This window comes from Podarcis pityusensis, assembly GCF_964106645.2.
Source record: "Podarcis pityusensis genome assembly, chromosome: 2".
In the NCBI taxonomy this organism is placed as follows: domain Eukaryota; kingdom Metazoa; phylum Chordata; class Lepidosauria; order Squamata; family Lacertidae; genus Podarcis; species Podarcis pityusensis.
Genome location: NC_138029.1, coordinates 43457685 through 43470567, shown reverse-complemented (window position 1 = coordinate 43470567; position 12883 = coordinate 43457685). Strand labels below are relative to the sequence as shown.

The window sequence follows — 12883 nt, the reverse complement described above, 5'->3', positions numbered from 1 at the left end:
TGTATGGCAAGAAGTCAAAGATTTCACTGAAAAAACCTGTAAACTTCTTACATGCTTTCCAGAAGTTATAAGGCAGCATCCTGCTTGCTTAACAGGGGAGGCCATACTCCACCAATTTACCTTCTGGAAAAGGGCAATTTATGGCCAAGTTTCAGGATGCCTTCCCTTCCAGGAGCTTCAACACATGGCACCATTTTAGAATGGCTTAGTAAGGGCACCCTTAAGAGCAACAAGCAAGTTAGAAAACTGAACATTAAAGGTACCCCCCCGGGAATGAGATAGTGCAGAATGCAATAAGACACAGTACAGCAAAAACAAGAGATTGGAGGTGTTTACTTCTGAAGTCCAGTTTAGATTGTAATCTCCTCCTTCCTATGGGAGGACCTATGTGACATGCCCGAGTAGGGTTAGCCAACTAAGTGAAGGCATGAATTATGATTGGTTGTCGTCTTCCACGTTCAATTAAAAGATGTTCTGCCAATTCCTTCTCTTGGGTAACTGAGCATTGCTGTAAATGTTTTGAGCAATGACAACTTGGGCCAAAAGTCACTGAGAAGTGCAATGTTCATCTTGCAAGAATGGATTTCCCAGAAATCTTTTAGCAACATGAAGTTAACTTCCCTACCCACTGCCAAAAGCGACTCTGAAATCCTGATTCCAGTTCCAATTCCTCTGCTTTGGAGGCACAGCAGTCCCGTTCTGCCTGTCTTACTATATTGGCAAGATTTGTTCTAGGACACTTTTTGAAGACTGTGGAATTCTGTCTGGGAATCTTATATCAAACTCAATAATAAGATCCCCTCGTTGGCTTGGATTCTTGGGGAATGGAAGACCTTCTCCAGGAATTCTTCGCTTCATTCCAGGTTTAATGATGTCCTTGAATACCATTGGTATGTTCCTACCATCTAGTGTTGGTGTGTTCACAGTGCAGCCACATAGAGCCTAAACACAAACACAAGCCAGAGAAGTTAATACCTTTTTCAGTAAATAGTTCCCTCTTGTAATTCCCGTTGAACCCAAGTATTTTTAGTGGGCCTATGACAACTGATGAGTTCATGAAGACAGGAGGAAATGCTGACAACTCTTGAGCTGAACATCGAAGCTACATATACAGTCAGCATCCCATAACATTTCACTGTGCCTGAAATGTGCTGCTGCTACTGTATCATGATCTGCTTCCTCAGTGCACTCCCCATGAGGCTCTGATGAAGTACACTCTTAATAGTTTGCCCACAATATAGCAACACTTACTATAATCATGTGTAGTGATGTGTAGGAAATAGATTGGAACATTCTCAGTTTTTACCCATTTCAAAATCTAGTAATTTAGAAACTTCAGATGGAGTTCAATGTTGTGCTATCATGAACAAACCATCTGTGCAAGAATTACAGCTTGCCTGATGGAATGACCCCCCCCCCACTTCCTCCCCACAAAGCTCTGGGGTTCTCTGAATGCCCCCCCCCCCGAGCCAATTTCAGAGGCAAGCCCCACTGTACAAATAGAAATCCCTGCCTAGGACTTCTGCTGACAGGGCATGTTCGGTGAATCCAACCCTTTGTTCCCCACTTCATTAATCAGCAACAAGTCAGGAATTTCCACTTACCTCACGGAGGCTGATTTTGGCTGGATATACAATATCAGACCCATCTCTTCTAAAAATGTTATGTGGCTTGTCTTTTAAAACAAATACAATATCAGCTGGAATGTTGTTTGGTGTCTGGTCGCCTTCTTTGGGGAATGTAATCTTTGTTCCTTCTTTCCAGCCACGTTTGACTTCAATCGTTAGAATCTTATCTTCATTGCGTGTGCTTTTCCCATCTGGACTGAGACGTTTATGAGAAATTTTCATTTTCTTGGTGCATCCAGAGTAAATCTCCTCCAAGGATACTCTCAACTCATGAGTGATGGGTGGGTCTTGTTTCTTGCGTATGTGTTCAGCGCCCCCACGAGAACGGGAAAAGCCAATGTTACCAAAGTTCTGAAAGCTTGTGAAGGGGTCATCAACATCCATGTCTTCATCGCCATTCCTCTGGACAAAAAAGGTATCAAAAGGATTCCTCCCACCAAAGAATTCTGCAAACATGGCATGAGGATCTCCATGAAAGGTGTAAGTGAATGAAGTGCCATTGGGACCTCCTCCTCCACTGCTGCTGGGACCACCTCCCTTTAGTCCTGAAATACATACAAGGACACACAAATTAATCTCTTTCAGCAATTACTGAACTATGCACTGTCATGATTTATATTAGGACTCCTAATCTTCAAAACTTCTTCCTCAGTGCCTCTTTTACTGTGATACGAAAATTTACTAAACTCTGAGAACACCACTGGAATTTAATCAAATACTTCTAAGGAAGTCCTGTATCAAAAGGCCAAGCACGTGCTAGCAAAGAAATGCCAAGTAAAGATTTTATCAGAACTGTTGCAGCCTTCTTTCTCTCCATTTTCTCAATTGTAGTGTGCTGAGAACCCTACCATTCAGGAGTAGCTAATGCCGTGTCCTCCACCTTGTTATAACTCCCATCCCCTCTCAACGTTGGTCATGTTGGGGCTGATGTGTACTGCTATCTAACAATATCTGGAAGGCCCTACATTGGCTAACCTTCACACTTTGTAGAGATTATCAGTAACTGAATCCATGCTGCTACACAAACAGAGCACCACTTAGAATGCATTTCACCTTAGCCTGTATAAACAAATAGGTCTTTAACATGACAATAAATATTATTGGGAACAGACCTACAAATCAAAACTAACATTGTAAAGAACAGGTTAGCATGACGAGTATGCTAGAATCTTCTAGCAAGTACTAGAAGACTTTTTGTAGCAAAGGCTCCACCTATCTTAGAAAGCCTGTCATGCAGCCCAATTTATCCTGTCAATACACGTTACCAACAATGTTACAGGAAACTGCTAAGCATTTTGCTATGAATGCAGGCAATAGAATACCATAAAAATTACACAAACCTAATATATTTGTAACTAAATTTAAATACTTCAATCCTATGTGCTACATGCCTTAATATATCACAAAAGTAACAGTATTGTGCTTAGTTCCTTCTTTAAAAAAAATCAACAGTTCAAAAAAAGCATACTAAGTTGCTGAAAAGCATGTACTTGGAACAAGTTTATTATTGAAAAACTGACAGATCCTCAGAAAAACAATAGAGATAAATCCTACAACAAGGAGTTTTTTCTCTTTCTTCCCTGCCTAAATGCTTTCCATTTTATTTCAAAGTAAGTTTCTCAAACAGGAAGAACCTGAAAGGTAATGGTGGATTTTTAAGGAGTGACCTTAATACTATATGAACAATTCAAAGATGGCAACTCATCTGGCTAGTTTCCAGGACGACAGAGTAAAATAACTTGTTCTTTCTTCTCACCTACTTTCCCCTCCCTTCACCTATCTTGGAAAACCAGTCCTGGTAGATTAGTTGCTGAACAGTCATTCCAAAAGCCACTCTACAGGGAAATGCTTCCTAACAGCGCTAAATGGCAGAGTTGATCAGTTATAAAAGCAGAGATTTTTAGAAGATGTTATCGCTCAAGGGTGGGGCAGGAGGGAGAGAGGAGGAAAGTTACGACGGGGGGGGGGGGATGACACTATTTGACTGTACCACTGTACTCTCTGGTATCAAAACAACTTCTGCGGGAGGAAAAAACGCTTAGCTTACGTAAGTGCAAAAAAATAATATTCTAATGATCTCGTCCCATTCAAGGACAATGGCTCGACTGCCCTGTGCTTTTTGTATACCGTATAAAGTATATACACCACACAGTTTCAACTTCAACTTTCCATTTGCTCCAACACATGAAAAACTGTCAGTTTGGCGTTAATCCTGACTCCATGACGCCTCAAAAAGCGGGGCTTATTTTGCATCCCGTCCTTTACACTACAAGCAGATCCCCTCCACCTCCTCGCCCATTCTCTTCCCGCATATAAAAGAATAATAAACAGCTAAGAGGCGGTATATACAATACGCAAGACACTCGGGAACCCGGTCTAGAGCAAACGGCTGCGAGCCCACTGCGGGACTTCGGAGCCGTGTGAACGTGCAGGGGGACCGATTTCGCGCCGGTCCCGAGAGCCCCGCTTCTACCCTTTCCTCCCAAGCATCCTCTCCCTCCACGGGCCCCCACGCACGCACCCTCCTCGCCGAACTTGTCGAAGATCTCGCGCTTCTTGGGGTCGCTCAGCACGTCGTACGCCTCGGCGATCTCTTTGAAGCGCTCCTCGGCGCCCGGGTCCTTGTTCTTGTCCGGGTGGTAGCGCAGCGCCTGCTTGCGATACGCCTTCTTAATGTCGTCCTCAGTCGCCCCGCGGGTCAGGCCCAAGATCCGATAATAGTCCTTCCCCATCGCCAGTCGCCGGACGCCCTCGCTCTCACAATCACCGGCTCAATTAGCTCTCTCCTCGCTCGGCCGCCCAGGCTATAGCTCAGCGGCAGCCGCTTCCCCCTCCCTATTTATACGGCGGGCGGAGGAATCTTCCAGAGCTTGCCACAACGTTCCCCGCCCCAAACCCGCCCACCCCTTCTGCCCTCGCCAATCGCGGCCCACAGCCCCTTACGCTCCACCAATGGCAACGGGGTTTGCGTCACACATGGTGGGGAAAGTAACGGTTGCCGAGATCTCGCCCCCCCCTCCCCGGCCCTAATTGCGGAGGTGAAGAGCATTCTCTACAACACCAACGGCTCTCATTCTCCAGAGTTCTGGATGCCGCGGCGGCCGCTCGCCGGGCGCGGACGAATCCGGCGAAGCTGCGGGATGCGCGTTGCCCGCGTCGGGATGAGAAGCTACGGACCGTCCAATGAAAACGATCCTGCCGAGGCCCCGCCCTCGCTGGTGCGCCATCACCTGCGAGCAGAAACTCCGCCCACAAGCCACGCCCCCGTTTTGTTGTTATCTAAAGCAGCCAATCCGCAGAGGGCCCTCATATAACTCATTCAGCGAGAGGGAACCTGTGGCCCTTTGCAGATTGTCGGACGCCAGGGTTCTGCGTCCCTCGGTCACCGTAGGGCCATTGGTCAGGAATGAGGTCGGCTGTAACCCAAACACACCCAGATGCTGAGGTGAAGGTCCCATAGGACCTGTAGCCCTGCAGATCCCTTTCTTAAGGTGTCTGGGGGCAGCGATGTTCGTCTTCCCATTTCACAGATTTTTCTAGCATTTTTTAAAAGACTCCAAGCAGCGTGTGTGGCTCCTTTTCAGTGGCATCACGCCATCCACTGAGAAGAGTGGTTATCCTCCATCACTTCCCCGTCCGTTAATGTGTGGAAGTTTATAATCTGCTCACATAGTCCAGATTGGACACCACTGGTCATCTGTTGTATTCTATGAGAAGTGAATATTGCTTCCTTCTGCCCTGATGGGTATGTGCCCTACTCCCTCGTCTCTTCTGTTCCATACAAACATTTTTTTGAATTATTGGTTTTATTTAGTCTGCATTAATACCAGATTATTACACTCCTCTTAAACCTTGATTCAATAGAGGGTATGTCCGTCTCTTCTGCCAGCGGGGTTGGTGAGGTACCTGAGGATAATGCTAAGAGCTTCTCTAAAAACCTGTTCCAGCATAATTCCAGCAGAGCTGTATTACTCTTGCTCCAGAGTTCAGGGCAACTGCTTTCCTTTCAAATACTAAGGGCAGGCTACACCAATTCATCCCATTCTGTAAAAATAGCTTGTTGTAATAGTTTCAAAACAGGGTTTCGAATGAACGGACCCCCTGCTATTTGTGGAGCAGTCATCCATTGTCCACTTAGAATCCCCCCCCCCCCGCAACCCCACATTTTAAAATAGTGTTGTGGTGTTACTTATTGCAAAAAGGAGTTGAAATTGACTAGCATTGACCTCAAACCAGTTCAGTGAACAGACAACAGATCTAAATCATTAGTATGTATCAGAATCCGAACAGGAGGAAAAAGGCAGGAGATTGCACCTCTTGTATTATGTTGTTAATAAGCAATTAAATAAAAAGGGACAAAAATGTAACTTTGACTTGTTGGCATATGTAATGCTATCTTTGCTGGAACTTTTGAAGTAGCCACAACAATCAATAGGCATACTAAGTTGAAACTTATTTATGGAATCAAAAGCACTAGTTAGGTCTACAAAGACTGTGAACACATTACTGGATGGCCCATGAACAGTTTTATTTATTGTTAGATTATAAAGAACAAATCTTCAGTTTATGGTGCATTAGTCTTAAAAAAATTCCAGTTATAAGTTTTAGAATTGTGAGCGTTAACTTTTAAAAAGATTTCCTGTTCTGTTCTAAAAGATGTATAAGATCATTTTTCTCCTACCAGTGTGCATTCCATGGCACACTGATACCATTGGACTTGAAGACAGGGAAAGGCATGATCAATTTAAGAGGCAGATTATCAGTTTCTCCTCTGTGTTCTATGGTTCAGTGAATAACTTTTGTTCATAAAATAGAGGAAGATGGTACGTAATCCACAATACTGCTCCCCTGTGTGTTTACTCAGAAGTCAATCTCACTATATTCTGTGGGGCTTACTACCCAGTAAGTGCATAGGATTGCACCCTAGTCTTGAACTTGCCTGCTCCTGAAACCCTTTGAACTCTTATTCAGGCCCACGCCCTGACTTCATTCTGAATTAAGTAGTTACAACAAAGACCAGACAGTAGATCATTATGTTAGGCATGCAGTAATTTTAAAGTGTTGTGTTAGCAATTCCCTACAATGTGAAATTCAGGAGATAATTGCAGGTTAGTGGTTGTTAGATAAATGCAAATTGAAATAACTTCTAACTGGAGAGTAACAGCTCTCATAAGCCTGATAAGAAAGCATTAGCATATGTTACCTCTGGGATGTTCTGCTTTCAGATAAGCATTCTCTCTAGAAGAAGTGGATGATTAAAATTTTGGTACTGAAAAACTCAGAATTTTGTAGAAAACATTCTTTTATGTGTGAGTGTGAATCACAAAAGCAGTTCCTCTATTTTCTTAGGAGCTGCTTTTCAACTTTTTAAAAATTAGTGTTCATAACCATCTTCATAATCAGGCACAGAACAAAACCAGATGCATTTGCAAGCAGCACTTCATAACCCGCCTGAAGCATGGGAGGTTATGCAAGATATACAACTCATTTAGCACTCAATTTAATGATAAGAACATCTGTCAAAAGCAGGGTGGGGAACCTCCATGGGGTTTTTAAAAAGCAGTCTTCTCTTAAACCTCCTCTAAATACATCCTTGGTGGCATGACCACAAGACGTAGGAAGTGTTAAGTTCTACTTTTTCCCATCAAGGAGGTCCCAGAGTATGGTTGACATCATGCTTGTTTATCATCACTTTAGATTGTTCCCAGGCTTCCCTGTTGTCCTGCCTCCTGTACAATGTATATATGTAGCTAATGAATAAGATCATACAAATATTAATAATTTCATTATTTTTAAATATCAAAGTGCAGATTTTATCTGCTGTTCTGCCCTTCAGTATTTCAAAGTGGGCTGTAGGCTTACAGTCTAAAACCAACATAAAGGCTAACACCCTTACTACACTGATAACATTTATTATCTGCTAAGAATATGCTAATGCTTACAAATGCTGATAATGTTTTAATAGTTTTTTTTAACTTGCACACTCCCTATTGTTTATAAAGGAATTATAAGGGGAGACAGGTTGTCACAAATCCAGTAGCCTTGGTAAAGTGCTGATAATCTTATTAAAGCTAGAATGATTAAACACAGAAGCCACTTCAGGTGTGTTTCAACAGTGTTAACACACAAGGAGACCTGTGAAAATGAACCAAAAAAACCCACCATTGCCATTCTGGATCTCCTCCTTGAGTGGGAGCACTAACCTCTAAAGTAAGGAGCCTCTTGTATTTGTAGAGACTCCCTAAAGATCTGAAGTTTGGGGAGGGCAGGAAGAAAATTGGAAGAAAAACACCATACACACAATTTCCCATTCCCTGGGCCTTCACATCTCTAACCCCATGCATTGTAGAGCACAGGGCTTAGACATGATAGTTAAATCTGACCTCCGTGTTCAGAGGCAGTAAATTACTAAATACTAATTGTTAGGAAGAAAGAACAAGGAAGTCCTGTGAGTTTCCATAAGGCACCTTGAGCGGACATTGTGGGTAATAGGATGCTGAACTCGATGGGCTCTTGGTCTGACCCAGCAGGGCTTATGGCTTTATTTGTTCCTGTGCTTACAGCACTCAGATAAAATTTTGTTGCTTTTATTGTCTGGAAAGGCACTAAATAAGTGTGTGTGTGTGTGTGTGTGTACTAACCCAAGGCCGAAGAGAGAGACTACCCACTGGAGCAGATGACCGAGATTGATTTCACAACAAAATAGCATAAAACTGTAAGGGACTAATATGAACGCATTGTAACTGGGGCTGAGGGTTAGTCATGGTTAAATACTCTCACACATCCAACCTCAAAGCTCCTGCCTCCAGTCAATTGGAAAGAGGAGGAGAGACCTCATGGTGTACAGTATTTCAGTTTCACTTCTCCCAAATTACAAACAGGCACCTGATCTTCACCAATCCAGACCAGTCTCTGTTGCTCTCCCTTGCACAGCAAGACCCGTAAATCCTAAATACACTGTTGGCTCTTGGACGAAACGGGAAAGGAAATGTATACCTTCTACTGTTATTCACCCCATCATTATTGACGATTAACCTCTTAAACATTTTGATGGCACATGTGACATAACAGGAAAGTCCAAAAGAAGCACCAGGCATCTTTTCGACTGATTGCGTGCTACAGCAAACATGAGAAGGAATTGTCAAGGAGAAAAATAAATGATTTTGTTAAAAAAACAGCCAGAAACCACAACAAAAATACCCACCCAGATGTTGAACAGAATAGGATGAGCTAAAAGATAAATAAGCATGAATTGAATGACATTCAAGATGTGTACTGGGCACTTTCCCTGACAGATATAAAGGAGAAGAAAAACAAATTGGAAATTCTGTAGAGCATCAGAGCATCCCAGGTTCTAATACCATTATTATTAGAACTGAGATCCTTTCCAAAAGGGCGAGGTTTAAAATATAGAAAGTGCATCAGATGTCCGGAGATCATCTATTAGTGTGAATCACAGCATGCAGCCAAGGAGGGAGAAGAGATGGAGAACTGGTGTTCATGGAGACATCTCAAGAAATATGTGCTAACTCTAAACCCAGGTACCTGAACCTGGAAAAGATAAGATAATCAGGTGTATAAACAGTTTGACTATCATCATCACTTAAGATTTCTATGGCATTTCATTAGATAAAATTTAGATATAAAATAGCTTTGCAAATGATTTTTATGTCCATTCAGGAGGAATATGACTGCTCTGTAGGATCCAGAAGGTACACATTTGTGTGCTAAATGGAAACTGCCAGTGTTTAGGATTGCTTGGAGATAATAGTTGTGGTAGGTTGGCTTGGTTTACTGGCCATTATTTGGCATGGCAACCATAAAAGTACCCTGTTTATGTCACCAACTCTGGCTGCTGCCAGTATAAGGGAAAACAGTTTCTAACTAAAAGGTCTTCAGCATGATAGAAGGCTGAAAAAAGGAACACAGAGCAACTCCTGCACATGACAGGTGTTTTTAGAGTAGCGCTAGGGACCACAACATAGCATCATTTTACTTTTAAGCAATTAAAGGTAAGGATTCACATGTTAAGTTGGATTATGGGAACTCTATCCAGTCTATCCAGTCTTCCATTGGTTTGCTTCCCATGTTCTCTTGGATATCACTCATAATTGCTTAAAAAGCTTCTCCAACTAAGTGCAGTTGGAGCAAGGATTGATGTGCAATGGAATGTTCTCCCACTCTCCTCCCAAATCTTATTTGGGGTTTTCCAAACCTTTCAGAGAAGATTTGGGAAGGGCATGCAGCATGCATGGGGGAAGAGAGGCGAGCAGAGTGGGAAACATTTTGTTGCCCAAGCATAAATCATTGTGTTGATGCAATAAGTTAGTTAGAAACCACATGGTGTCCAAAACATAAAATGTGTAAGCTCACAGCTGAATATTGGAATTAGTTTGTTGCATAAAAATGAAGGAGTTATTTCTGTTTTACTTTGTTTTTATTGCATCCCTAAATATACCGCATACAAATGTTGAATGTGGTGATCTCCTAAGCGGCAGGCACTTCCAGATGGTCACTACTTTGGGGTGGGATTTAATCACATGCCCGGAAATTCAAGTTGCAAAATTGTAATTCACTATAAGTTCTTGCAATAATGAAAGTGATGAGGAAATGCAGTGGAAATTGTGGAGCAACACTTGCTTTGCCCTAACATTGCCCGGCCAACCCACAAACAAATCAGAATGAATGCTCAATAATCAGGTTGTCTGGGAACGCCTAGTGTTATCAAAACAGTGTATTATTTTTCTGAGCGCTGCAATGGCCAGCTTCTTTGTTTCCTTACATCCTAGTGAACCTCAGTGTTGAATTACACTCCATGGTTTCTTTCACTGCATCATCTTTTTTAATAACATGGAACACTTCGGGGTGTGTGTGTTTGCGTTTGCAGAGTGGGGGTAGAAAAGCAGCAGGAGAGGGGTTTGAAATGAACAATTAAATACTGTAGTTTATCTCTCCATTTCATCTCTTCTGTTCATTCACTTGTGACATTTCTGACCCTGCGATCAGTGTAGCATTAGCCAATTCAAATTGTGCAACCTCTGTTCTGAGTGAAGGACTGAATCAGTTGTGGGACTTTCATTAAAGTATTTGCATGATTCCCATTAACAATGAAAAATGAAAACTTGTGTTTATTACCTAGCCTTGGGTATAGATTTTACTTGAAAAAGGGTTCTGAGTAGGCATAGGCACAGAGAATTGAACTGATCTTTCTGCTCACGGAATACAAGCTTTTAAAATATCACTAGGCTAGAAAAAGGAGGCTATTTTTAAAAACCAGTGAAATCCGGCAACAAACTAGGCATTTTGTGATTACAGTGATTTCACTACAACAAATAGAGTAATTTTGCTAGGACTCTGAGATTCTGCAACCTCTGAGTCCTCTGAGAAGTTAAGAGAGAAGCCAGGAGTTAAAGGAAATGGTCACAACAATAGTCACAACTCATAACAAGGATGATGATAAATAATGACAGGGATCTAACCCATGTCCATCCTGTGACCTGTTCACGTTGTCCTAAGAAGCTAGTATTAAGAAGAGATAAGGGCTAAACTACATGTGATGTTTTCGTGTTGTTGACTTTAAAAAGATAAATGGGCTGGGGGTGGCAACTGAGCTGAATCAGGACCCTTCATCCCTGCTCTGCTCCTGATTGAAATGGCCCATCATACCTATTGAAAGCTACCATTGGCGTCAGTAGGTGCTTTACTTCCATTCAGAGTAGTGTACATGGAATGGAAATCCAGTTGGGACCATGGTGGAGAGGAGACTACAGTGGTACCTCGGGATGTGAAAGGGATCCGTTCCGGAGCCCCGTTCCTATCCTGAACAGAATGTAAGACGCGTCTGCGTGTCTGCACGTGCACGGGTCGTGTTTCGTTGCTTCCGTGCATTCGTGTGATGTCATTTTGACCGTCTGCACATGCGCGAGCGGCGAAACCCAGAAGTAATGCATTCCGTTACTTCCGGGTCGCTGCCGAGCGCAACCCGAAAATACTTATCCTGAAGTGTATTTATCCCGAGGTATGACTGTATAGCAGTATGGCTCCCTTCCCCCCAGCCATGGGCCATATCTGACTTGGGCCCACACACCCTGGCTATTTCTTTTTAAAAACATCAACTTTGCAAGGGCAAAATATAAGAAAAGTGTCCCAATGGACTCTGGACTCCATTGGAATCAAGTTCATCCCTCCCTCTACTTCTTTTAGACAGTTGTTTTGGATGCTACTGGGTATAAATGGATAAGAGGCTTGCTAAAGCAGCCTTTGATGTGCACATAGATTACCTAGCAGAAGTATAACTAGCTGGCCTCTTTCTGAAGGATAGTTCAGTCTTTATGAGATGTGTCACAGGATGGGAGCTGCTGCCAGCTCATTCAGCAAGGTGCGAGAGGGTGAAACTGAGTTTAGTAACCCACAGGTAGTTATCTCCACCCTTGAGTCTCCCTCAGCCAATACTGTTGGTTCGTGTGGTTCTATGGTTAGGATGGCACACATACTAGCATATGGTAGGAGGAAGAAGAAAAAGACTTGTCCAATTTTTAAATTTTTAAGTAGGGTTTGAGAATAAGCCAGGATCTGAAACCATCTTGATTCTGGCTTGTTCTCCAGTAGTTTAAATATACTACGGTTCCCTGAGTTCAAATGTACCAAGGAACTGTGATTAGTTTAAAATTTTCCACTTTCCACTTTCTTTACAGGGAAAAAGGAGGGACAGGAAAAAAGGAGGGGCAGTGTATGGGTTCAAGGCTTGTGGAAACTCCTTAACTAGCAGAATACCATGATTTCCAGGTACAGTGGTACCTCGAGTTACAAACGTCTCAGGTTACAAACGCTTCAGGTTACAAACTCCGCTAACCTGGAAGAGTTACCTTGAGTTGAGAACTTTGCCCCAGGATGAGAATGGAAATCGTGTGCCAGCGGTGCAGTGGCAGCAAGAGGCCCCATTAGCAAAAGCATGCCTCTAGTTAAGAACAGTTTCAAGTTAAGAACGGACCTCCAGAACAAATTAAGTTCATAACTAGAGGTACCACTGTATGTGTGAAGCAGCTCCTATTCTAAGTGTGACTGGTTTTATTTATGTCACAGAAGATCTGACACAGCAGTAGCTCAAACAGCAGGCAAAGGACATTGTCCTGGTACTAAGTATGGCTCAAATCCTAATTTCAAGGGAGTTACTTTTACTACTCAATTCCTTGTCGGAATCTTGCATTAGGAAACCTTGTGCCCAGGGATGATGGGGAACATTTGGCCATCAAGTT

At 42.8% G+C, this 12883-nt stretch overlaps 1 protein-coding gene across 1 annotated transcript; it reads right to left on the bottom strand.

Moving 5' to 3' along the window:
• Positions 1 to 313: 313 nt before the first annotated feature.
• DNAJB1 (DnaJ heat shock protein family (Hsp40) member B1) lies at positions 314 to 4521 on the bottom strand. The gene is made up of 3 exons (XM_080995416.1): positions 4150 to 4521; positions 1605 to 2173; positions 314 to 942 (listed from the first exon to the last, which is right to left on the bottom strand). Exons 1-3 carry the CDS (start codon positions 4358 to 4360, stop codon positions 712 to 714), a joined length of 1011 nt encoding a protein of 336 aa, XP_080851542.1. The 5' UTR covers positions 4361 to 4521; the 3' UTR covers positions 314 to 711.
• Between the last annotated feature and the right edge of the window lie 8362 nt (positions 4522 to 12883).

What these genes read in the sequence shown, in the direction of transcription:
- DNAJB1 (XM_080995416.1), bottom strand. Translation starts at nt 4,360, where the DNA reads ATGGGGAAGGACTATTATCGGATCTTGGGCCTGACCCGCGGGGCGACT. An exon ending in CGACAAGTTCGGCGAGGAGG is followed by an intron (nt 2,174 to 4,149) that starts GTGCGTGCGTGG and finishes TATGTATTTCAG; the next exon opens with GACTAAAGGGAGGTGGTCCC. An exon ending in CCAAAATCAGCCTCCGTGAG is followed by an intron (nt 943 to 1,604) that starts GTAAGTGGAAAT and finishes GTTTGTGTTTAG; the next exon opens with GCTCTATGTGGCTGCACTGT.